The 26628-nt window shown below is 43.2% G+C and overlaps 1 protein-coding gene across 1 annotated transcript in view; it reads left to right on the top strand.

The window, feature by feature from the left end:
- LOC139556862 (membrane-associated guanylate kinase, WW and PDZ domain-containing protein 3-like) overlaps positions 1 to 22981 on the top strand; it is a 39675-nt gene extending 16694 nt beyond the window's left edge. The window contains exons 4-17 of the mRNA XM_071370966.1: positions 3761 to 3934; positions 4776 to 4950; positions 5216 to 5292; positions 6176 to 6343; positions 7466 to 8210; positions 9028 to 9607; positions 9718 to 9781; positions 9930 to 10346; positions 12293 to 12478; positions 14931 to 15131; positions 15340 to 15416; positions 15572 to 15718; positions 15888 to 16026; positions 19721 to 22981. Of these exons, the coding sequence (XP_071227067.1) occupies positions 3761 to 3934; positions 4776 to 4950; positions 5216 to 5292; positions 6176 to 6343; positions 7466 to 8210; positions 9028 to 9607; positions 9718 to 9781; positions 9930 to 10346; positions 12293 to 12478; positions 14931 to 15131; positions 15340 to 15416; positions 15572 to 15718; positions 15888 to 16026; positions 19721 to 19908 (3338 nt within the window). The 3' untranslated portion in view covers positions 19909 to 22981. The remainder of the gene's footprint in view (positions 1 to 3760; positions 3935 to 4775; positions 4951 to 5215; positions 5293 to 6175; positions 6344 to 7465; positions 8211 to 9027; positions 9608 to 9717; positions 9782 to 9929; positions 10347 to 12292; positions 12479 to 14930; positions 15132 to 15339; positions 15417 to 15571; positions 15719 to 15887; positions 16027 to 19720) is intronic.
- The last annotated feature ends 3647 nt before the right edge of the window (positions 22982 to 26628 follow it).

The following is a 26628-nucleotide window of genomic DNA, read 5'->3' as shown; positions in this document are numbered from 1 at the left end:
TATATACACAGGGTACCAGTACCAAGTCGATGTTCAGGGGTACGAGGTAATTGAGGTAGATAAACTCAGCAAAAAAAGAAACGTCCCTTTTTCAGGACCCTGTCTTTCAAAGATATTTCGTAAAAATCAAAATAACTTTACAGATCTTCATTGTAAAGGGTTTAAACACTGTTTCCCATGCTTGTTCAATGAACCATAAACAATGAATGAAAATGCACCTGTGGAACGGTCGTTAAGACAATAACAGCTTACATACGGTAGGCAATTAAGGTCACAGTTATAAAAACTTAGAACACTAAAGAGGCCTTTCTACTTACTCTGGAAAACACCAAAATAAATATGCCCAGGGTCCCTGCTCATCTGCGTGAATGTGCCTTCAAGGAGGCATGAGGACTGCAGATGTGGCCAGGGTAATAAATTGCAATGTCCGTACTGTGAGATGCCTAAGACAGCGCTACAGGGAGACAGGACGGACAGCTGATCGTCCTCGCAGTGGCAGCCCACGTGTAACAACACCTGCACAGGATCGGTACTTCCGAACATCACACCTGCGAGATAGGTACAGGATGGTAACAACAACTGCCAGAGTTACACCAGGAACACACAATCCCTCCATCAGTGCTCAGACTGTCCGCAATAGGCTGGACTGAGGGCTTGTAGGCCTGTTGTAAGGCAATTCCTCACCAGACATCACCGGCAACAATGTCGCCTATGGGCACAAACCCATCGTCGCTGGACCAGACAGGACTGGCAAAAAGTGCTCTTCACTGACAGGTTGCGGTTTTGTCTCACCAGGGGTGATGGTCGGATTCGCGTTTATCGTCGAAGGAAAAAGCGTTACACCCTGAGGCCTGTACTCTGGAGCGGGATCAATTTGGAGGTGGAGGGTCCGTCATGGTCTGGGTCTGTGTGTCACAGCATCATCGGACTGAGCTTGTTGTCATTGCAGGCAATCTCACCGCTGTTCGTTACAGGGAAGACATCCTCCTCTCTCATGTGGTACCCTTCCTGCAGGCTCATCCTGACATGACCCTCCAGCATGACCAATGCCACCAGCCATACTGCTCATTCTGTGCGTGATTTCCTGCAAGACACGAATGTCAGTGTTCTGCCATGGCCAGCAAAGAGCCCGGATCTCAATCTCATTGAGCACGTCTGGGACCTGTTGGTTCGGAGGAAGAGGGCTAGGGCCATTCCCCCCAGAAATGTTCGGGAACTTGCAGGTGCCTTGGTGGAAGAGTGGGGTAACATCTCACAGCAAGAACTGGAAAATCTGGTACAGTCCATGAGGAGGAGATGCACTGCAGTACTTAATGCAGCTGGTGGCCACACCAGATACTGACTGTTACTTTTGATTTTGATCCCCCCTTTGTTCAGGGACACATTATTCAATTTCTGTTCGTCACATGTCTGTGGAACTTGTTCAGTTCATGTCTCAGTTGTTGAATCTTGTTATGTTCATACAAATATTTACACATGTTAAGTTTGCTGAAAATAAACGCAGTTGACAGTGAGAGGATGTTTCTTTTTTTGCTGAGTTTATGTACATATAGGTAGGGGTAAAGTGACTAGGCAACAGGATAGATGATAAACAGTAGCAGCGGTGTATTTGATGAGTCAAACGAGTTAGTGCAAAAAGGATCAATCTAGATAGTCCGGGTAGCTATTTGGTTAACTATTTAGTAGTCTTATGGCTTGGAGGTGGAAGCTGTTTAGGGTCCTGTTGGTTCCAGTCTTGGTGCATCGGTACCGCTTGCCGTGCGGTAGCAGAGAGAACAGTCTATGACTTGGGGGCTGGAGTCTTTGACAATTTTTAGGGCCTTCCTCTGACCCCATCTGGTATAGAGGTCCTGGATGGCAGGGAGCTAGGGCCCGGTGATGTACTGGGTCGTACGCCCTACCCTCTGTAGCGCCTTGCGGTCGGATGCCAAGAGTTGCCATACCAAGCGGTGATGCAGCCAATCAACATGCTCTCAATGCTGCAGCTGTACAACTGTTTGAGGATCTGTGGGCCCATGCCAAATCTTTCCAGCCTCCTTTTCAGCCTCATGACTGTGATGGTGTGTGTGGATCATGTTAATTCTTTAGTGATGTGGACACCAAGGATCTTGAAGCTCTAGACCGGCTCCACTACAGCCTCACTGCTCATTGATTGTCTGTATTGTTATTGTAATTGTTTTTAATAACCTGCCCAGGGACTGCGGTTGAAAATTAGCCGGCTGGCTAAAACCGGCACTTTTACTGAAACGTTGATTTATGTGCACTGTCCCTGTAAAAATAAAAATACACTCAAACTCAAACTCGTCGATGTGGATGGGGGCGTGCTTGGCCCTCCATTTCCTGTAGTCCACGATCAGTTCCTTTGTTTTGCCCACGTTGAGGGAGAGGTTGTTGTCCTACCACCACACTGTCAGGTCACTGACATCCTCTCTATAGGCAGTCTCCTCGTCATCGGTGATCAGGCCTACCACTGCCTTGTCGTCAGCAAACTTAATGATGGTGTCGGAGTCGTGTGCGGCCACGCGGTCGTGGGTGAACAGGGAGTGCAGGAGGAGACTAAGCACGCATCCCCGAGGGGCCCCCGTGTTGGTATGTTGTTGCTTACCCTCACTACCTGGAGGAAGCCTGTCAGGAAGTCCAGGATCCAGTTGCAGAGGGAGGTGTTCAGTCCCAGGGTCCTGAGCTTAGTGATGAGCTTGTTGTCAATGAACAGCATTATCACATACTGTAGATGTTCATCTTGTCCAGGTGGGAGAGGGTAGTGTGGAGTCCAATAGAGATTGCGTCATCCGTAGATCTGTTAGAGCGGTTTGTGAATTGGAGTGAGTCCAGGGTGACTGGGATGATGGTGTTTCAAAACATTTCATGGCACCGATGTGAGTGCTGCGGGGCAATAGTAATTTAGACAGGTTACCTTGGAATTCTTGGGCACAGGGACTATGGTGTTCTGCTTGAAACATGCACATATTACAGACTGGGTCAGGGAGAGATTGAAAATGTCAGTGAAGACACCCGCGAGCTGGTCAGTGCATGCTCTTAGTACGTGTCCTGGTAATCCGTCTGGCCACGCGGCCTTGTGAATGTTAACCTGTTTAAAGGTAAAGGTCTTACTCAGGAGAGAGATATCACACAGTCGTCCGGAACTGCTGGTGCTCTCATGCATGGTAGATAGAAACATTTTCTCAGAGGTAGCCTTATTATTTCCATGTAGTTAAATGACACCAGGTCTTGAACGGGTCTCAGTCTCTTCACCCTAGGAGGGTTAGAGTTGGACTGCTTTCTCTGATTATAAAGACACCCCCCGAGTACAACAGCAATCTAATGTTTCTCCTTATCTCCTTATTCTGATCTGACTGCATGAGCTGGAGGAATACATTTAAGTAATTTGATTTGTATTATAGCTACCACAACAGAAGGATAGAATTGAAGGAGAAAATAGAGTAGACTTTACTGATCCTAAGGGTGGATGGTAATCTATGTGATGTATGCACTGCACTGGAACACTTCCATCATAATATTTAGGATTGACTGTATTTTCTATATTTCGTATAATGAAAGCCTTTTCAGATGTGTGTTTGGGATCTCCATCTCTACGCTGAATTACTTTACCTCTTACCCTTTTCGCAATCATATTTTTTCTTTCTCTTTTTCCCATTCTTTCTTCGCACCAAGGACCAACAGTACAAATATGATTCTAACAATAACGTTGTGGCTTATTCACTCACTTTCTCTTACACCTCCTCCTCCTGCTCTCTCTCAGGGAACTACTACGGCACCCCACGGCCAGTACACATCGGTCCAGAGAGCCCTCCCATCACCTACCAGGAACACCGCAACCTGCTTCGGAACTTCCGGACACGCAGCAAGTCGCTTAGCAACCTGGAGAAAGCAGCAGAGGAAGAGGAGAACAGCGAGGAGGTCTCTGGCCTGTCAGGCAGGTTTACCAAAGTCAGGCTGCTCCCCCGTAAGACTATATGGGTGACCAATTTACTACAGTCATATATAGTGTTAATACGTATTAGTAGTAGCAGTCATAGTAAGCATAGTGTACGTAGTAGTAGTAACAGTAGTTGTAGTAAATTATTTTAATTTGAAACATTTTTGTGATTTTAAGTTTTCAAAATGTGTGCCAGGTATGGTGGCCTACAGCTACTGTAAAGACTGTAAAGACTGCATTGTCCTTCTGTACCTCAGAGTCTTTGATGGCCAAATTAATCAATTAGCATGATTAGTATGCTCCTGGCTCTATGCGGGGCTGTGGCCACATCGATCGCTGGACTTGCTCCAGAGGAGGGTCAAGCTGACCAAAGGCAGGCTGTGTGGCAGGCAGGGAACAGGGAGTTGTCTATGGTCCTGACCTGTGCTGCTGAATCATCTATCGCCTGGCTATGTGGTGCTGAACGGAGTGTTGGCTGGGCTGGCTCTGACTGCAGCTCTGAGTATGCAGCAGGCCACATCCTCCCACGCTTAGTACATTCTAAAGGACAGGAGGGTTGAGCAAAAGCTGTTTACATAGACCCTGTGCTGTACTGTAATGTATGGAATGCATGCCTTGCTTTTTTGCTTCTTTTTTTTTACACCAGACTCAATGGGTCTGGATTTGGAAATGTGGATTTAAAGCTAGCTGTAAACTAAGTTCAGTGTAGACAATATCCATGATTCCAGAGAATATTCAAGGGTTCTATTTTCACTGAGTGTAAGCTGAGAACAACTTTAATAACGTGTCATAACACTCGTTTTCAGTGTTTTGCATGTCGTCTTCATTGACGTTTCAGGTGGATCAGCGGGTATCAGCAAATCCCATCCCGTCTCCCTGTCCCCCTGCTGGTCAAGAGGGTATGGCAGCGCCATGGAGAATGGTCATGGCAGCACCAGTGCCAGGGTGCCAGCAGTGATGTCTAAAAACTGGAAGGAGGCCTTCAGCAACTCAGGAGAGCCTTTCTACATAGAGTGAGTGAATCAAATCACAATTTATTCAAAGTGCATTTAACAAGGTCACACCACACTTTACAGAAAAGAAAAAAAAAAGAAAGTGACTATTCTATTCTGTTCTATGTGGATAGACTGCTCTCTTGTATGTTTTAGGTTGTTTCTGGTCCAGGATTAGGTTCCTCTATATCTTAAAGGTGTTGACTTGTAAATATGGTTATATAGCATCACCATGGTGGTGGTTGATTGGTGACTTTGAGGTGGCCTGTCTGTCACTCTCTTTTAGCCATTACTCCAAGACTACCAGCTGGCAGCATCCTCGTGCTCAGAGCAGCAGAGAAACGACGCTCGACAAGAATGAATGTGAGCTCTCTCCCACTCTATAATTATGGAAACAGTGCTGGAGCGTTTAACCATTGGGCTGCCTAATGATGCACTGTACGTTAATAAGACGGGAACTATAGGACCGTAGGCACAGTGAGCCTGTTAATAGATTCAAATTCAAATAAATGAGCTTTTAGTAGAATTGAGATACTGTGTAGTGATTAATCCCTAACCCCATAACGGCAAGCTAGGAGGAACCACTGGCACAGGTCAGTTCTGCGGTGGATGACAGAGGTCATGTGTTGGGCATGACACTGACAACCTTCGATCATAATTGTGTCATGTGATTCACAGATTTAAAAAACTAATACAACAATGTTTGACCAATATAGCTGATTATAGCAATTAGAGCCTCATCTGCCAGAATATCATGGGTAAAGCTGGTCAAAATCTTAGTGGGTTGCAGTTCACTGTTTTAACCAGCAGGAGGTGATACAGATCAGGCAGAGAGTTTATTTCCTTTTCAAGGGGTTTGAATCTTCTCTGTGGCCATTATGACAGTGAGGAAAAAAACCTTTGCCTGCATGTCTATTTATTTCTAAACGTTTTGCACTAAGTGCCATCTGGCCATGAGTTTTCAGTTGTCAGTGTTGTGCGTCTCTTAACTCAGCACTGAACGGCACATTCTAAACAGTTCACTCATTCACACACATTCAGGGTGCAACCTCTCTCTCGGTCTCTCTGTCTTTCTCTCAACCTCTTCATGGTGATCTTTATTTCCTCGTTACCTTCCAATTGCACAAAACCTCTTTGTCGCTCTCCCTCTCTGTTGTAAGCATCTCTCTCTGTGCTTCTTTGCACTTTTCAGTCCTTCCTGTATCTTTTCCCACTCTCTTTCCATCCCTCCATCTCATTTTCTCAGTACCAGGGTTCACAGACCAGCCAGGGGAGCTGAGGGGTTTCTCTATCCACATATGCCTCTCTAAAGGTCCCGGGGGTTTTGGTTTCAACATCGTGGGGGGCAGCAGAGCCAGGGAGTTCCTCCAGGTCTACAGCGTCACGCCAGGGGGACCTGGAACTCTCAACACAGGTAGGAGGGAGGGAGGGGACAATATACAGAGAGATTTTTATCATTTTTGAAAAGTTTTACACTTGTAAGTCTTTGATATTCCTTCCTAGGAATATGTTACATTTTGCCAATGTTGACATTACAATATTGAGCGTTAAAGCCGGATTCCTCGTAAATGTAATTGTCAATTAAACAGAAATTAGTCTTGGCTTTATGTTTGCAACAGATTGAACTGTGGATTATTGAGCGTTAAAGCCGGATGTTTAATAGGCAAAACATTTTTAAAAGCTATTAGCTACACACTGTTGAATAGTTGCAGACTGTGAAAATGGACTCCTGTAAACTCTCTCTCCTCACTGTACTTGACCTTGGTCGGGGTTTTTTAACCTGGTTCAAATGTGGCTTGTTTAGGCAGTTTGAGAATATTCCATCTCTGTAACTTTGCTCAGAGATGTCAGCCCACAGAATCACATTATTGTTGTTGTTATGATACTCACTAGAATGTAAACCCTATATTTAGTATTGTTATACTGTAAAAAGCATGTGACTATAGTTGGTATTATACTGTAGCACGTGCTCACAACTACCAGATAAGTCTCTCTCTCTCTCTCTCTCTCTCTCTCTCTCTCTCTCTCTCTCTCTCTCTCTCTCTCTCTCTCTCTCTCTCTCTCTCTCTCTCTCTCTCTCTCTCTCTCTCTCTCTCTCTCTCTCTCTCTCACTGGAGCTGGATTATAGTGGTGGGATTTTTCTGTGATCTCTCACAGAGAGTAGATCTCAATCAATCCCTAATCCTAATGGCATGCATGCCATAATCTAGCTATCATCACATCTAGCAACACATGTGCATACTGTATGTGCACACTAACACACACTAAACACCCACTAATACAGACTGACACCTGTCACAAGCACCCAGAGTTGAGCATTTTAGAAGGTTGGGATACAGAGGGATTAGTTGGTAAGATTACATTTCACACATACCCACACAAAAATAGCATAGCATTTATGAACTAGAACTACAATGTCCCTCAAACAATTTGCAAATAGATGATGTGATGTTCTATATGTAGGTTTTAAAGGTATACTAATGCTGTGGGATAACTGAACCAGAACCCTTTCAACCCATCCTCTCGGTCCCCACAGCGGATATCCTGGTGTACATCAACGACGTCTGTGTTCTGGGAACGTCTCATAAAGAGGTGGTGGAGATGCTGAAGGCAGTGCCTGTGGGCCACAGTGTGGACGTGGTCCTCCGGAGGGGCTACCCCATGCTCTACAACCCAGATGGCTGCCTCAAGCAGCCCCATCCTGGGTCAACTGATGTCTGTGACCCCCTCCTCCCACCTACCACCACCCAGCCCCAGCCATTACACCAGCTCCTCCCCCGCCCATCCACAGCCACAACCCAGACCCAGTATCATAATCTCAATGGTGTCCTTTCTCACCACCATGACGTGGGTTATATGGGTCCAGGAGTGGGGCCAGGACTGGATGCCAATGGGAATGCCACCTCCACAGCTACCCGACTGCCACCCTCGTACAGACACTGCAGTGGAAACCTCGCTCACTCCACGGCCCCTTCACCACCCTTTTATAGAATATCCAGTGGACATCTCTCTGACTCCACTGCCTTTGATTCACCCTCATACAGACGGTCTAGTGTGCACCCCGCTCACTCCGCCGAGCCACCCTCCTACAGACGATCCAGGCGTCACCTATCTGACTCCACCTCCCCTACACCACCATCTTATAGACGTTCCAGTGGCAGCATCACTGTCACCACCCCCCCGGTCCGCCCACCCCGATCCCTGAGGGGTCTCGCCCACCTGCAGGCCCCGGATAACTCCCAGAGTGACAGTGAGGTGGTCTCAGCCATCGGCTCACACAGGTGACACACACACACGCACACCCACACACAATGTAATTTACAGATACAGTTGAAGTCGGAAGTTTACATACACCTTAGCCAAGTTTTTCACAATTCCTGACATTTAATCCTAGTAAAAATTCCATGTTTTAGGTCAATCTCAATGGCGTCCTTTATTTTAAGAATATGAAATGTCAGAATAATAGTAGAAAGAATGATTTATTTCAGCTTTTATTTCTTTCATCACATTCCCCAGTGGGTCAGAAGTTTACATACACTTAATTAGTATTTGGTAGCATTGCCTTTAAATTGTTTAACTTGGGTCAAACATTTCGGGTAGCCTTCCACAAGCTTCCTACAATAAGTTGGGTGAATTTTGGTCCATTCCTCCTGACAGAGCTGGTGTAACTGAGTCAGGTTTGTAGGCCTCCTTGTTCGCAAACGTTTTTTCAGTTCTAACCTTAAATGTTCTATGGGATTGAGGTCAAGGCTTTGTGATGGCCACTCCAATACCTTGACTTTGTTGTCCTTAAGCCATTTTGCCACAACTGTGGAAGTATGCTTGGGGTCATTGTCCATTTGGAAGACCCATTTGCGACCAAGCTTTAACTTCCTGACTGATGCCTTGAGATGTTGCTTCGATATATCCACATAATTTTCATACCTCATGATGCCATCTATTTTGTGAAATACACCAGTCCCTCCTGCAGCAATGCACCCCCACAACATGATGCTGCTACCCCCGTGCTTCACAGCTGGGATGGTGTTCTTCGGCTTGCAAGCCTCCCCCTTTTTGGAGAACACTGACTATCTTTCTGTCTCTTTTCTTTCTCTGCAGGGCATCCATGATCCGTAACCACAACAATAACTCCCTCTCTACCCCCCCTCAGCCCCTGCGCTACAGAACCTCTAAGAGTGACCTGTCAGAGAGCGACCTGTCCACCTCCTCCACACTCCCTGTGTCCAGACTGCCCATGCCCCAGTCAGGGAGACCCCGCCTTTCATCCTCCCCAGGCGGAGGGGTATACTCCCGCCTCATCAGGCCCCAGGCTTCCCTGCTGAGACCCCCTCCCACCCCCGACAGCCCACAAATGGGCTTCCATGGCAACACCAGTGGCAGTGGCAGTCACAGCAGCATCTCGTCTCCGGGGTTGATGAGCCTGTGCAGCGGAGGTGGGGTCGGAGGAGGTGGGGTCGGAGGACGTGGGGTTGGAGGTGGAGGGGAGCTGGTGCCTGTAGCCCTGGCTCAATGTGAGGGAAGAGGAGATATGGGCTTCAGTGTGACGGCCGGGGGACAGGGGGGCAGGCTGGCCCTGGTCAAGAGGGTCTGGGATAGGAGGCAGTGCTCCTCCCTACAGCCAGGGGATGCCATCATGAAGATCAACGGAGTAGACGTCCAGAGTCTCAGCTTTGCACAGGTACTGAGGAGGGAAACATGGAGAGAAAGAAGATATGAAAGAGATGGAGAATACAAAAGATTAGGTCAAGTTAAATCAGAAATATACTAAATTGATACCTTTCCCTCCAGATACAACGAGTTCTCCAGGAATACACCAAACAAAGAGAAGTTATCCTATTGGTTCACAGAGGAGGTAAGAACATTAGCTACTTTACTGCAAACTTGTTTTTGGGAGATTTTATTTACTGCATTCATTACATTGTTTCTCAGTAATGAATAAAACCTAAAAACAATCTCTCAACAATTCCTTTGTCTTTAGTGATGTTATTCCCCTTCTTCAGGTTCCCATCATTCTTTCATCTCCCCCAACTCTATGCGGAAAGTCCCCTCACCACTCCTTCGCTCCCCTCCTTCACCTGTGGCCTCAGACAAGAACCCATCGCCCCCTGCAGTTGTCCTCTTCCCACCCCAACCCACCTCCACCCCTCCTCCCCCTCCCCCAGCCATGGTGCGCTCAACTCTGGTCCAGAGCACCAGTTTCCTGGAGTCAGTCCCAGTCACCCTCACCATGGAGCCCAAAGACTGGCTGAACGCGGGCATAGAGGATGAGGGGGACAGGGGGGTGGTGGTCCCAGGACCAGGGCAAGAGGGAGGGGGACGGAATCGTGTACCCCGGGGATTCGATGTGGAGCTGAGGAGGAAGCCAGGAGAGGGGTTCGGATTTGTCATCGCTTCACAGGATGTAGAGAAGGGGAAAGGTGAGAACTAATTAATTTGTAGCAGAACACATGTCATTTTACATTGGCAAATATGCATCTTCTTATTGATTGGATTGAGTTTCAGTTTTCCCTCGCTTGAAAGTCGGTGAGGTATTGTATTGCAGTTTCTGCAGAAAATAGGAACCATAACTTTTTAGACCAAACCCTTATCTTGTCCCCAACAAATGTCAACGGCAGTCATCACCCAGTGAAAAGTTGGTCTTTCGCATGAATAGAAAGGCTTCCTAACTGGACATACTGTTCTGTAGTTTGATGAATAACTAATTATGGCTGCATAACAGTCACTGAGTTATGATGATGAGTCATAGGTCTCTGTCACTTAAAGACAGCCCCCCCCCCCCCCCCCCCCCCCACTAGCCCCATGATGATGTCAGCCTGCGCACTGCTCATTATCTTTTTAGTGTTTCAGCCAGCGCTCCAGATAATATGGAGTCATAAAACACAAAAACAGTCCAATGACAGCATTTATTGCACTGCATTTACCCCATTTCTCTTTCCCTTCCCCATTATGCTAAAGCTGGGATCTTGTTACGCTGCTTCCTTCCTAGTGTGTGTGTATGTGTGTGTGTGTATGTGTGTGTGTGTGTGTGTGTGTGTGTGTGTGTGTGTGTGTGTGTGTGTGTGTGTGTGTGTGTGTGTGTGCGCGCGTGTGTGTGTGTGCGCGCGCGCGCGCGTGTGTGTGTGTGTGTGTGTGTGTGTGTTGAAGTGTTATATTGCTGTTATAGGGTGTAATATTTTGTGTGGTGGTGCCCATGTGTTCAAGTGCATTTGATGAATATGTATGTGTGTGGGATTTGCGTGTGTACTACATACGCTAGCCCTCGTGACAATCAATGGAATCAATAGTGAGATTATCCAGCATGAAGCCCCATGCCACAGGGCTATTAGGAGCTAAGCCACACAGGTTTTATATGTGTCAGTGCTCTTATCTACATCAGCCTGTCAGCTCCATTTGCCTCCAACAGAATAACCTTTTGATGATAACATGCTGCTTTACACCAATACAATCCTAATCCTGCTGTAACATTACAGTATACTGCACTTCTGCTACTCTGTCACGTTACAGATGTAGGATCTTAATTTGACCTATATTGTCACAGAAAAATAATCTTGCAGCAACAGGATTTGAATGTTTAGTTCATCAGGTTGCTTGATCGGTGCTTAGGCTCTTAGCTGGCCAAAAGTAGTCTACGTGAAAAGTGCAATACTGTTAATACAATTGTGTGTTAGTGTGGGTTTTCAGTGAATTTATGTAAATCATTGAACTCATCTGCAGCAACATAAGTGATCAAATTAAGATCCTACGCCCGTAACAGCACAATGAAGCCAGTTTGTGTTCTCATTACGACTGTGAAGGGGAAAACATCCCACCTGATAAACTATTAGCTAGAGGGCATTAATTAAATACCAGGTTAGCTACAGTATACCAACCATTCCATCCCACTGGGCACAGATGTCCATTCAATGTATATTCCACATTGGTTCAAAGGAATTTAATTTACATGTTGTGGAAACAACTTTGATTCAACCAGTGTTTGCCCAGCAGTTTCCCCTCTCTTTGTATTTGCCTCTCTGACCAATTCTAATGCAGTTCAATTTGCTTTATGGGCAAAGCTAACATACATTAATGCTGTCTTGTCTCAACAGCACAAAGAATGTCTCTCTCTCCATTATCCTCTCTCACCCGCATTTCACCTCTGTCTTATCTCAATAACTATAGTCTCCGTCTCCCTGCCTCGCTCTCTCTCTCTCTATTCCATAATCTATCCGTTTCAATATACCACACTCTCCCTCCCTTTTCTCTGCAGTGAAAGGATTCAGTCTGGTTTCTCTAAAGATTAAAACTCCCTCCCCCTTCTCTCTCACGCCTCTCTCGCTCTCAATCTCTCTCTCTCTGAATTGCTTTAGTGAGACGTTACACTGAACCAGAGCAACAGCAGGGACATGTTTTAGTTCATTGTGTTTTTATTGGTCTGACCCCCATTCATTTAGATGTAAGCATCTCCAAGCTGTTCTTTTGGAATTCAGGATTTTTTGCGATACATATGTAATTCAAAGAGCCATGTTGGAAAGACTGCAGTCTGCTTTGAAAACTGTCAAGGACTCCAAACGTAATTATGTTGTGACTTTCTGGTTTCTGGTTGAATGCTATCTGTCTAAGTTTGATGCTTTGTGTGAGTTATGCCACTGTATGAGTATGTCTGCGTTTGAGCGTACGTGTGTATTTGCGTGCATGTGTGTGTGTATGAGAATTTAGTTTAATTGAAATTAACATTCTCAATTAGTTCAACATCTGCAATATGTTTCTCATCCTGTTTCCTTGAGCACCATTGGAGTTTGAGTCATTCATGGCCTGAGGTGTACTGTAAGCAGTTAACAGTTGTACTGTAGTTGTGGATGTAATCCTACAAGTGGTAATAGTAGTGGTAAGAGGACCAGTAGTAATAATAATAATAAATGTAATTTGTATAGCGCTTTTCATTACAGAGTTATTTGAAAGCTCTACCGAAGAATAAAAAAATATATACATACAATAAAAATAACACATTTAGAATCAAGGCAGGTAAAAGTTCAGAGGGGTGGAGCGGCTCTCAGATGGTCAGGGAGAGTATTCCCTAGGGGAGGGGCAAGGCAGCAGAAGGCTCGGTCCCCCATAGTTCGGAGACGTGTCTTGGGGACTTGAAGCAGTGGTGAGTGGCAGGTGGAGAGTGCAAGGTGGCTCGCTGATTGAGATGAGGTCGCTGATGTAGGTGTGGCTCAGTCCATTCAAGGCTTTAAATACAAACATGACAATGTCGATCCTGTAGTTGACTGGTAGCCAGTGGAGTTGGGCCAGGATCGGTGTGATATGGTCCGAATTCTTGGTCCTGGTCAGAACCCTGGCAGCACTGTTCTGGATTAGTTGGAGCCTCTGTACTGATTTGGCTGGGAGGTCCCCAAACAGAACATTGCCGTAGTCGATCCGAGAGAAGAGGAAGGCGTGGATGAGTTTCTCTGCATCTGGCTGGGAGAGTGATGGTATGACCCGGGTAATGTTTTTAAGATGAAAAATTATGTTTGACATATTTTTTGGATCTAACAGTTTGTCAGAGAAGCACACACACACAAAACATACTCACACACACCATTTTTCACCTTAGCTGCCCTCTGTGTCGCTGATGTTGTGCATGACAGAGAGGGTGAGTCAGTGTGAGTGATGTTTTGTAAGCTAAGTTGAGGGGGAGGGCTGGGTAAGTTTGGACAGTGTTCTTCTCACAGTCGGGGAAAATGTCAAGCAAGCACAAACATCAAAGACTGAATAAAGTGTGCGTGAAAGAGAGAGTGTGTTTAAATAGGTCAGTATAGACCAGGGAACTGTTAGTGTCCTTTGCTAATGGAAGGCTAATTATGCAGAATGTAAGCACATTTTTTGCTTACAGTTTAGAAAATGATTTTAAGGACTGTAGTATTGGAATAGAGAGATGGACAGAGGGAATTATTACATTCTAGAGTTTATAGATATCAGAGTCACCCATTCTTTGCTTGTCACTGGTACTACAAAAGGTTGAAAAACACTGTTAGAAGACATGTCATATCTGAAAATGTCATATCAATAAGGACAGGAAATGGTCCTTGTTGTGTCGGGGATAGAGCGATGGACTGATTGATGGGGGAATGAAGGAGGACAAATTAGTTTTGGAGATGGAAAGAGAAAGAGAAATGCAGACCGAAGAGAGAGTAGATACTGACTAAGCGCAGTCAAAAACAGCCAAGGTTTAGTTACAGCTTGTTTTGAGGGATTCTGCCACAAACCAGGATGTTTTATAACTTCTCTCTCTGTTCTTTCTCTTAGATGACCTTACTCATTAGTTATTCACTGTGACTTTTAAAGAGGTTTTCTAATTAGCAACAAACTCTAATGAAAATACAATTATTGGGGAGAAACAGGGAAGTTTCAGTCTCTTGAGATGTGTTTAACCTTAATTTTTTTTATTGTTAAACGTTCAAGTATATACTGCAGCAATGTGCTTCAACCAGTGGTTTGGTGTCTGAGGTTTGAGATACATGTTCTTCTGTGCCGCTGTACCGGTCCAGGACTAATTAGTGGTTGAAGAGAAGGTTTTACTGTGGAACTTCAATACCTCTCTCTCTCTCTCTCTCTCTCTCTCTCTCTCTCTCTCTCTCTCTCTCTCTCTCTCTCTCTCTCTCTCTCTCTCTCTCTCTCTCTCTCTCTCTTTCTCTCTCTCTCTCTCTCTCTCTCTCTCTCTCTCTCTCTCTCTCTCTCTCTCTCTCTCTCTCTCTCTCTCTCTCTCTCTCTCTCTCTCTCTCTCTCTCTCTCTCTCTCTCCATCTCTATTCAATATACTTTGACATGGAAAGTAAAACACTTCCATTGTCAACATACAACAACGATGGGCCAATAAGACAGGAACATACTAGACTGTTAGTAATAATAACAATGTTAATAACTTTACCACAAATAAAAATTGTTATTGTTATTCGCTCGCTCTCTCTCTCTCTCTCTCTCTCTCTCTCTCTCTCTCTCTCTCTCTCTCTCTCTCTCTCTCTCTCTCGCTCTTTTCAGCTGCCTCCCTCCTCCCTCACCGGTTCGTGACGGTGCGTCGGGGCAGTCCTGCGGCGAGGAGTGGTCAGATACGGCCCGGTGACCGGTTGGAGGCGGTTCAGGGGCATTCTATAGTGACCCTTCCACACCGGGAGCTCGCCCACATCCTCCGCAGAGCTGGAAACACCCTACGCCTCACCATCATCCCCCGTCCTAGCACCTGTGAGCATAGAGAAATACACACAATGTTATACACACACACACATTTCCAAAAACACAATAAAAACCGAAATGCACACAATCCACTTGCTTGCATACTCCCCATTAATGCTCAGAGGATAACTAAGACACTATGCATCTCCCCTCTGTACTGAAGCGTTAACTTCTTGTACCTATCTATGCTAACCACTCTCCCTTATTTCTTTCCCAGACTCCTCCAGCCTATCAGAGACCACAGATTATGACCCCAATTACACAAGCAGGAAAGGTCACAGGTCACGACCCAAGGTGAGGACAGCAGCCATCCATTATGTTTGTGTCAATGATCCACACCTTTTTAAGAGTAAGCCCAAATACATCTGCACAACACTGAAATGTATTTTCCACTTTAAGTTTAGATCTCGATCTCATTCTGTCCGTCTCTCCCTCAATGTTTCTTATAGCATGACTCTAGGTATTACAGTGTGGATCTAGACCGCGGGCAGACAGGGTTTGGGTTCAGCCTGCGAGGGGGCAGTGAATACAACATGGGTCTGTATGTATTGGGACTGATGGAGGGGGGACCTGCCTCACGCAGCCACAAAATACAGGTGAGTGTATTGTGTACCTCTTTAAAGAATGGAGTGTCTAATATTTCACAGTAAACTGTAAGTTATCTCAACTCAGGAAATCAAGTTTTGTTGACAAAACATGATATTACGTACTTTATGAGATACTATTTCATACAACAACTGACTATGCTGTCACTGTGTACTGTAGGTGAGTGACCAGTTGGTGGAGATCAACGGGGACAGCACAACAGGGATGACCCACAGCCAGGCAGTAGAGCAGATACGCAGGGGAGGACACCGCATATACCTGGTTCTAAAGAAAGGCAATGGATACGTCCCTGACTACGGTAAGATACAGAAAAGGACAGGGGGGTGGAAACACTGTAAAACCGCAGAGACGCTCCTCCTACTGCGCAAACTGTCACTCAGTTTCATTTGATTTTAAGAGACAAGGTGTGAGAAAATAATAGGTGGGATGAGGACTGAGGATAAGGTGTCAATATACTAGAGAGAATCATGACATTCAACTGAGCGTAGCCACTAGAGAATCCTCCTCAAACTGTCACAACTTATGTTGTTTATCTCTTTTTGGTGTATAGTATCTCTCTTGGGTGTATAATATCTATTTTGGGTGTATAATATCTCTCTTGGGTGTATAGTATCTCTCTTGGGTGTATAGTATCTCTCTTGGGTGTATATTATCTAGCTTGGGTGTATAATATCTCTCTTGGGTGTATAATATCTCTCTTGGGTGTATAGTATCTCTCTTGGGTGTATAGTATCTCTCTTGGGTGTATAGTATCTCTCTTGGGTGTATAGTATCTCTCTTGGGTGTATAGTATCTCTCTTGGGTGTATAATATTTCTCTTTGGTGTATAATATCTAGCTTGGGTGTATAATTTCTCTCTTGGGTGTATAGTATCTCTCTTGGGTGTATAATATCTCTCTTGGGTGTATAGTATCTCTCTTGGGTGTATAATATTTCTCTTTGGTGTATAATATCTAGCTTGGGTGTATAATTTCTCTCTTGGGTGTATAGTATCTCTCTTGGGTGTATAATATTTCTCTTTGGTGTATAATATCTAGCTTGGGTGTATAATATTTCTCTTTGGTGTATAATTTCTCTCTTGGGTGTATAGTATCTCTCTTGGGTGTATAATATTTCTCTTTGGTGTATAATTTCTCTCTTGGGTGTATAGTATCTCTCTTGGGTGTATAGTATCTCTCTTGGGTGTATAACCTCTAAATTACTAACACCACTTCTTGTTTCTCTTTTTGGGGCTTTGCTTCCTTCTATTATTTCACCTTTCCTTGTGATTCATTCTTTGGATTCTCCATCTCTCACCTTCTATCTTACCTTCACCACCACGTTTCCCTTTGCTCTCTCTTTATTTCTGGTCTTCTTTCCCTTTTTCATATTACTCCTACACATCTTTCTCTAATTATTTTCTCTTCCTCCATTCCTCTTCTCTCCCTCTCAGTGGAGCTGTCCAGTCTGTCTCTATGTATGACCAACTCCAAGCTAGGCGAGCCTTGCTTCTATGTCATCGGCCGGACAGAGAATACGCGGTTGGTGATCGTTCCTGTTAGTCCTCCATTTATTTGTCTCTCTACATTCCTCTTCTCCTCACTTCCTATGTTGTCTTTACTGTTGTTGTTGTTGAAAAGATATTATGTGTCACTGTACGATACCCTCATCGTGAGACCATGATCACCCACGTGCTGAAATCATATGTTGTATTGTCTTGAGACCGGGGTATTAGTACATGGGCTCTATGTTTGGCTGCGGTTAAGGCGGCGCTATTGTCAAGCGCACGTTAGTTTGCAATTTCGTCATGTCAAAACTGGTGCACTGGCATTTTCCAGCCCTGGCGCTCCGATGGGCGGGGTGGAAATATTTGAGGGGTGTGCTTAAAAACAGGATCAAAAGTGCTAATTTCAGGCAGCACTGATAGGACCAACCAAAAGCTGGTTTTAGCGGTAACCCAGTTGGTTATGGCATGCATTTTGACAGCGGAAACGCATCCTATCCAGCCGTGACGCTCACTGCCCATATGCACATGGAACAAGAGTAGTCTAATGTGCTTTTGGTGCCTGTATACTTCGTATTTAGAAACATACAAAACTGATGTTTTTTCCCATTTCGTTTTATTTGATTAAAAACCTAGCATAGCCTCGCCTCCTCTCAATGAAGGCTTTTTTTTGTCTGCCCAATGCAATCTCAAAGCAGTCAAGACTGACAATAAAGGGGTTGGCTCCTGAGACTGCTTGAAAATAAATCGTAATCACCAAAGCTTCATTAAAATATAGAGTTTGAAAGGAGTAAAACAGTGAGCTGACATTCAATTTTTATCTATGCATTGTAGGCAGGCCCACATTATTTTAGCCATGCAGGTCCTGTTTTGGATGTGCGTAAAAACCCCTCCAGGATGTAGGCTACGTGTCCATGCCCATTATGAAACGATATATGAGAACCTCAGTGAATACCGGTGAACCTCGTATTTAGAAGTTATCTGTAACCTTAAAAAATTGATTGTTTTCCGTTTCATATGTTCAAAACCCAAGCCCTCCCTTATGGCTACTATAGTGAAGGCTGGTTCAACAGCAATGTGTGTCTTTTTTATCCTGGCAGTTTTATGATATCATTACATTTTACATTGTATAAAAAAACGGATTGCTTGTTTTTCGTTACATTTTATTACAATCAAACGTATTAGAATGATTCACCTTCATGGTTTTATGGTGACAACATCCGTGGCGCTCTTGCATTGCAATTTCTGGAGATGTGTCGTGTGTGAATGCGATCTGATCTGTAAAATGGTTCGATTATGTTCATAAAACATAGGCCTATTTCAGAGCAGTGTAATGATGAGTGGACATTCTCGCTTTCTATTTATATTGGATATTTGTCCAGCTACTGTGAAACGTTTGGATGTGTGTTAAACCCTCCATAGTCTGCGTTGTTTTAATATGATATGACCACGGGGAGAAATGATGGTGCCTGTAAGTGTGACATATCCCAATTGAAACAAATTGTTGTTTCGTTTTGTTTAGAATTTGATTCAAATTATTATTTTTAGGCCTTATCAATTAAATAATTGACAATAATTGACATTTGGTATGTTCATGCTCAGCCATACTATAATGTACAGTAGGCCTAGCCCCTATATCAGTGTGAATACTATTGAAGACATGTAATTACTTAGAACAATGTGGACTGCAAATGGAATCAAGTTAACGTATTTAGCAAAGATAGTCTACATTTTGTTGTTTAGTTTCTATAAGCCATTTAACAAACTAACTATAACGGACTGACATTGGCATTGGAGTTGATTCCAAGGAAATACATAAAAGACCGTAAACTTACAACTTGAAGCAACCACATATTTCACCATGGAGCACATTCTGATTGGCCAGTGAGGGGCCAAGCCTCTACAAACCCACAACTGGTTTATTCATTAAAACCCAGCCGTTTCGCGACAATGCAGTAAATGCGACTATAACTGTGATAGTGAAAATAGCTAAAATATTTCTGACACACCCCTGATCCTATAGCGCTACCACCTGCGCTTAGATTTACCGTTGCCTTAGGTTTGTTAAAATAGAGCCCTATAGCTTAAACCTCAGTTTTAAAAATTACTTAGCCAGGTAAATCAATGACAACCAATATCCTTTGGTTGAATTATTTCTAGTGTGCAACCTGCCAGTAGTGTTGCTGAATGTAAAAGAGAGCTAGTGATCTATATGCTTCAACAGTACAGTTGACATTCTGCATGAGAGCACACAATGTGGATAAGTATTGTAATATAATGAAGGGTTACCTGAGGGTCAGGGAAGTAGCAGCTGTTGTTACACAACACAACCTACACACATACAGCTACAGCTTCTGACAGAGAAATGCTCTGTGAACTCTGGAGTTCCTCTACAGTGATTATGTAACATCACCTGCTTCTCTAACTCTCCTCATTCTCTTATCCACCTATTCATTATGCTCTCTCTCTGTTCCCTGCTTCCTATGTCCTGTCCCTGTGTGTTCATCAGTCCGTGAGCGCAGAGTCACCTCCCCCTCCCTCCCACAGCAGCACCCCGAGGAGCAGAGTGTGGCTCCAGTAGACCTGGCCTGCCTGGAGGGCCGCATCCACAGCTCCAATGTGAAGATGCGGGGGAGGTCTTCGAAAGAGGAGATAAAGGAAGAAGAAAGGAAGGAGAGGAAGGAGCAGGGGCAGTAAGACACAGCCTTGATTCAGACCCTGATCCTGAGAAATGATTTACATGATTCCAAATGTGTTATTTCATAGTTTTGTTGTCTTCACTATTATTCTACAATGTAGAAAATAGTGAAAATAAATATGTCGGTGTCCAAATTTTTGTCTGGTACTGTATATTTACATTGTCAAAAGTTTATTTCATGGAAGTAAGAACAAATACACTATCAATTGTAGTAAGTGTTGTGCCCTCTTACCCTGTGAGACCCAAGCATTGATCCACATGAGGGGAAAAAGTATTACCTTTCAGAAATACTTGATTCATGAATTTCAAGTTTATAAAAAATGTTCTGGAAAAGCAGCAAAAACGCAATATTGGGCTTCAATGGAATGAACATTTTGTGATAAGAAAACTGTTAAATTCTATAAAAATCACATAAAAATCACATAAAAAAATGTATCAAGAGCATTGACGTAATGGAAAATATTGTGTAATGGTATATTTTTCTGAAATAGAGTCATATTTTGTCTGAAATACCAAATTGAACAACTTGACCAATCCAAATGTTAGTACTTTGCTATCAAAAATGTATATTTTCGAAAGCATCAACTATTTTGTGGGTTTTCTATGTAACATCTAACTTTAAGTAATATTTGGTTGATCTTTCTGGCTTAACTTGGAGAGATAACCTCCTATCTTGCTTCTTTGCAATAAAGTTATTGGTTGTCAATGTCAGTAATCTGACATTTAAAAAATATATACATTTTTGTTATTTTGAAGTGTAGAGGGAACAACGTTACTCTTAAAGTGTTTGGTTGTCCATATTTGCAGAATTTGGAAGGGAAACAATCTCTCTAACATGTCAGTCCTTGCATTCATAGCCACGTCTCCAGCCCCATCCCTAAGCTGTTTACCTAAAAAAGGTGGCGGGGTGTCCGTTTTGTTGTTGTTTGAACTGCAGATTGCCACTTTAAGCCCTATGTTGCCTTTTTGCAACACTTGCAAAACTACCTCTAGCTCTGGCTCAGAATGTTAGTTTCTCAATTTCTTATTTAATATTTAAAGTCATGTACTTGTATGGATGGCTTACAACATATGCTTGTGTAGGGGACCAGTATGGTCTCAGACGAGTTGACAGTTTTCTCATGTTTCAGAGGCTACTGAAGCCCCAATAATCATACTGACACACAACAATACTACTAAGAGATACATCTGGGTCTAAGGAGATGCACTATGTAGTGTTTGACTAGATTTTTTGGTTTAGGACATGTACAGGATGCAATTTAGGAGACATTGCATATTTGCAACTGTGGGTCTCACAGGGTTAAGTGCCACTTACAGTTGCCTTGGTAACCAAACCATACTGAACCATTAAGCTGGATGAATGAATGAGTAGTGGGTGTGTCATAGTCCTCCTGTCATGTCTGAAATGGTCAAATATCGACATCTTTTTCCTGTCTATTGAGCTTCAGTAAAAACAATCAACAACTCTCCTGACGTTGAGTTATCTGAATTTATAAAGGGCACGATGTTAAATCAATATGTTATCGTTTTGCCAAACAATTGGCTGACAGTTGTGAGCCAGTTATGATGGCAGAGGCTCAAATATGATATTTTTGAAAAATATGTATTTTTAAAATGTTCAGCTATTGAGATATACTCGATAACCAAGATATATTAAGTCCCTGATTGCTCCTTTGGGTCGCTATCAATGAGAGTATCTGCTAAATGATTGGAATGTAGGGAACATTTTGAGCGGCTTTACTGCAGGTGGTTGTATATAAAAAATTTCTGTAAAACAGTTATAAATATATGTATATATATACACTGAGTATAGAAAACATCAAGAACATCTGCTCTTTCCATGACATAGATTGACCAGGTGTATCCAGGTGAAAGCTATGAACCCTTATTGATGTCACTTGTTAATCAGTGTAGATGAAGGGGAGGAGACAGGTTAAAAAGAATTGTTAAGCCTTGAGACACTTTCGACACCTTGTAGAGTCCAGGCCCCGACGAATTGAGCCTGTTCTGAGGTCCAAAAGTATATACTGTATACACGGAGTGAACAAAACATTAGGAACCTAATATTCCAAATATTGAGTTGCACACCCTTTTCCCTCAGAACATCCTCAATTTGTGGACTACAAGGTGTCAAAAGTGTTCCACAGGGATTCTGGGCTGGCCCATGTTGCCTCCAATGCTTCCCTCAGTTGTGTCAAGTTGGCTGGATGTCTTTTGGGTGGTGGACCATTCTTGATACATGTGGGAAACTGTTGAGCGTGAAAACCCCATCAGTGTCGCATTTCTTGACACACCGGTACGTCTGGCACCTACTACCATACCCCGGTCAAAGGCACTTCAATCTTTTCTTGCACATTCACCCTCTGAATGGCACACATACACAATCCATGTCTCAATTGTCTCAAGGCTTAAAATCTTTCTTTAACCTGTCTCCTCCCCTTCATCTACACTGATTGGAAATGATTTAACAGGTGACGTCAATAAGGGATCATAGCTTTCAGCTGGATTCCCTTGGTCAGTCTATGTTATGGAAAGAGCAGGTGTTCCTAATGTTTTGTACACTCAGTGTATATCAATATGAAGGACTGAAAACTAAATACAGGAATGTACATATTGCTTCAATGTACATCCCAGTCAAGTCATTTGGAAATGGTGCTGTATGCATGGAATTATGTTGTATACACAGAAGCACCTGGTGACCTACAGAAAAGGTGTGAGGGAAGCAACTACAGTATGTATTACCTAGATGTTGTATAATTTTATATACCGTTTTTATATTATTATTCTCATTCTCATCCCAATCGGACAAAGCAGAGATGGCAAATTAGAGATGGCACAGCATGTCTCTAGTATTAACCAGTGTATGACTACATTATTACACATCAGCATATGACTACCAGACCAAACCAGTCCAGTCTAGCTCAGTTTATTTTTCAGACTGTTATTGTTACTGTTGTAAGTTATGTTTTTGAATGCTTATTTTTTTCATTTCCCTAAAGAAGATAATCGCCAATAAGCTGTCAAAAAACATATAATAAACTGCTAATAAACTATTTATATTCATTTACATAATTTTCTCAGCTATTTGGACAATACTTGTGTGTCTTTGAGAGAACAAGGTTCGTTGACAAAATGTTTTCTACTTAAAGCAGTAGATGGCAGCAACATTTTGTACTGAGGGTGAGGGTGAAAATACATCCGTGAAAAACAACTTTGGCAGGGTGTGTGTATGTGTTTGTGTGTGTGTTTGTTTATATCCATCTTATCTTAAGTATCACTGGAGGGCACTGCTTCAGAGCACTTAAGGACACTCGTCTCCTCTACCCTGTACTGGTGTTGACAGCAATCAAACCAACCTCTCCAAAAACACCACTGAGTCAGAGAGTTGGGTGAGAGCCGGGACTGATAGAAGCTGACAAACAAATAAGGAGAGAATAAAGTAACTATCAGAAGAGAGCTGGAAATTAAGGATGGCATAGAGAGATGTATAGAGTGAGTGAGTAGAGAGATTGAAATGGAAGGTGAGAGATGTGGTTGTATAGAAGGAGTGAGAAGAGAGATTTAAATGGAAGGTGAGAGATGTGGTTGTATAGAGGGAGTGAGAAGAGAGATTTAAATGGAAGGTGAGAGATGTGGTTGTATAGAAGGAGTGAGAAGAGAGATTTAAATGGAAGGTGAGAGATGTGGTTGTATAGAGGGAGTGAGAACAGAGATTTAAATGGAAGGTGAGAGATGTGGTTGTATAGAGGGAGTGAGAAGAGAGATTGAAATGGAAGGTGAGAGATGTGGTTGTATAGAGGGAGTGAGAAGAGAGAATGAAATGGAAGGTGAGAGATGTGGTTGTATAGAAGGAGTGAGAAGAGAGATTTAAATGGAAGGTGAGAGATGTGGTTGTATAGAGGGAGTGAGAAGAGAGATTTAAATGGAAGGTGAGAGATGTGGTTGTATAGAGGGAGTGAGAAGAGAGATTGAAATGGAAGGTGAGAGATGTGGTTGTATAGAGGGAGTGAGAAGAGAGATTTAAATGGAAGGTGAGAGATGTGGTTGTATAGAGGGAGTGAGAAGAGAGATTTAAATGGAAGGTGAGAGATGTGGTTGTATAGAGGGAGTGAGAAGAGAGATTTAAATGGAAGGTGAGAGATGTGGTTGTATAGAAGGAGTGAGAAGAGAGATTGAAATGGAAGGTGAGAGATGTGGTTGTATAGAGGGAGTGAGAAGATAGATTTAAATGGAAGGTGAGAGATGTGGTTGTATAGAGGGAGTGAGAAGAGAGATTTAAATGGAAGGTGAGAGATGTGGTTGTATAGAGGGAGTGAGAAGAGAGATTGAAATGGAAGGTGAGAGATGTGGTTGTATAGAGGGAGTGAGAAGAGAGATTTAAATGGAAGGTGAGAGATGTGGTTGTATAGAGGGAGTGAGAAGAGAGATTTAAATGGAAGGTGAGAGATGTGGTTGTATAGAGGGAGTGAGAAGAGAGATTTAAATGGAAGGTGAGAGATGTGGTTGTATAGAAGGAGTGAGAAGAGAGATTGAAATGGAAGGTGAGAGATGTGGTTGTATAGAGGGAGTGAGAAGATAGATTTAAATGGAAGGTGAGAGATGTGGTTGTATAGAGGGAGTGAGAAGAGAGATTGAAATGGAAGGTGAGAGATGTGGTTGTATAGAGGGAGTGAGAAGAGAGATTGAAATGAAAGGTGAGAGATGTGGTTGTATAGAAGGAGTGAGAAGAGAGATTTAAATGGAAGGTGAGAGATGTGGTTGTATAGAGGGAGTGAGAAGAGAGATTTAAATGGAAGGTGGGAGATGTGGTTGTATAGAGGGAGTGAGAAGAGAGATTGAAATGGAAGGTGAGAGATGTGGTTGTATAGAGGGAGTGAGAAGAGAGATTTAAATGGAAGGTGAGAGATGTGGTTGTATAGAGGGAGTGAGAAGAGAGATTTAAATGGAAGGTGAGAGATGTGGTTGTATAGAGGGAGTGAGAAGAGAGATTTAAATGGAAGGTGAGAGATGTGGTTGTATAGAAGGAGTGAGAAGAGAGATTGAAATGGAAGGTGAGAGATGTGGTTGTATAGAGGGAGTGAGAAGAGAGATTTAAATGGAAGGTGAGAGATGTGGTTGTATAGAGGGAGTGAGAAGAGAGATTGAAATGGAAGGTGAGAGATGTGGTTGTATAGAGGGAGTGAGAAGAGAGATTGAAATGGAAGGTGAGAGATGTGGTTGTATAGAGGGAGTGAGAAGAGATATTGAAATGGAAGGTGAGAGATGTGGTTGTATAGAAGGAGTGAGAAGAGAGATTGAAATGGAAGGTGAGAGATGTGGTTGTATAGAGGGAGTGAGAAGAGAGATTGAAATGGAAGGTGAGAGATGTGGTTGTATAGAGGGAGTGAGAAGAGAGATTGAAATGGAAGGTGAGAGATGTGGTTGTATAGAGAAAGAGATGCCTGAATAGCTTCAGTGTAAGCGTGGCAGAGGGAGCACTCTGTATGGGAAATGTTTAGATGTGCCTGGATAGAGAATGTATAGACAAAGGGACTTTGTGTGTGTGTGACAGATGAGAATCATCTGATCTTTACGTAGCACATTAATGATTTACCAGGCTCTTTGTAAGAGCAGGGATTTCACTTTTCTCCATGTACTCTACTCACTGATCTAATATCAAGCTTTTTACTGTTAGTGTACAGTGTGTAAAATTGCCTCACCTGTAACACATGCACACAGGCATCTCTCACTCACTCTCTCAATCTCTCTCTCAATCTCTATCTCTATATATATATATATTTTTTTAAATGTATTTATATATATATATATATGTATATATTTTTTCTCTCTGTGTCCCTTCTTTCTCTGTCTCTTACACACACACACACACAGTTATTAGGACATGCACATTTACACAAAGACCTGTATAAACCTGGCACTGGGATCTTAAAAAAAAATGACAGTTAGGTAATCCTGTATTACTAAAAATATCATGGAACAGAGGTCCTTCAGAGGGCTATTTTCTGCCATAGTCTGACGCTTCATTGAAGTATTCAAGTTTCATTATTCTGAAGAAAATGCACAGAGGGAGCCATGAGAGTAGGCAATATTACCAATAGTGACATATTACTGTAGGCCTAGTCTGGTAAAGACTAGACCCGTCTCATCAGCATTGCGTTCTGCAATTAAACTTGCTAATAGCGCAGAACGTGCAGCGCGCGCTAGTTTTTCTCCAGTTGAGTCCAGCCTGGCCCTAGAGCCATATATACAGTATACGAATCATACTATACGTATTTTTGAGCACTTCCAAGACTAAGGCCCGTAATATACAATGGTTTACTCTAGTCTAATGGTTTAGTTACTTTAGACCATGCAGCCTGGCCTCAGAGCCAAAGAGTCAAGTGTGAAATTAATCGACTTGAGGAAATTACTAACGTCCCTTCACCGCGGAGATTTTGGGAAATGCTTGCGAAGTGGAGTTACAGCAAACCAGTAGCCTAAGCTATAGGCTATAATATTAAAACCAATAAGAAAAACAGTTTAACGGTTGGTAAAGCCATTGATAAATGCAGTTAAAAAGACAACATAAAATGTTTGTTAAATGTATCATTACAGACAATCAATCAAAACGTTTTGGAAAAATATACATTTTAAATTGCCGATGCAATATAGAGTCAAGGCTACATGTCTATAACGATTGTGCAGCATACCTTGCGCGTCGCCACGGGAGCGCTCCTGAG

The sequence above is a fragment of the Salvelinus alpinus genome, chromosome 28 (assembly GCF_045679555.1).
Source record: "Salvelinus alpinus chromosome 28, SLU_Salpinus.1, whole genome shotgun sequence".
NCBI lineage: Eukaryota > Metazoa > Chordata > Actinopteri > Salmoniformes > Salmonidae > Salvelinus > Salvelinus alpinus.
This window is presented reverse-complemented; position numbering and strand designations above follow the sequence as displayed.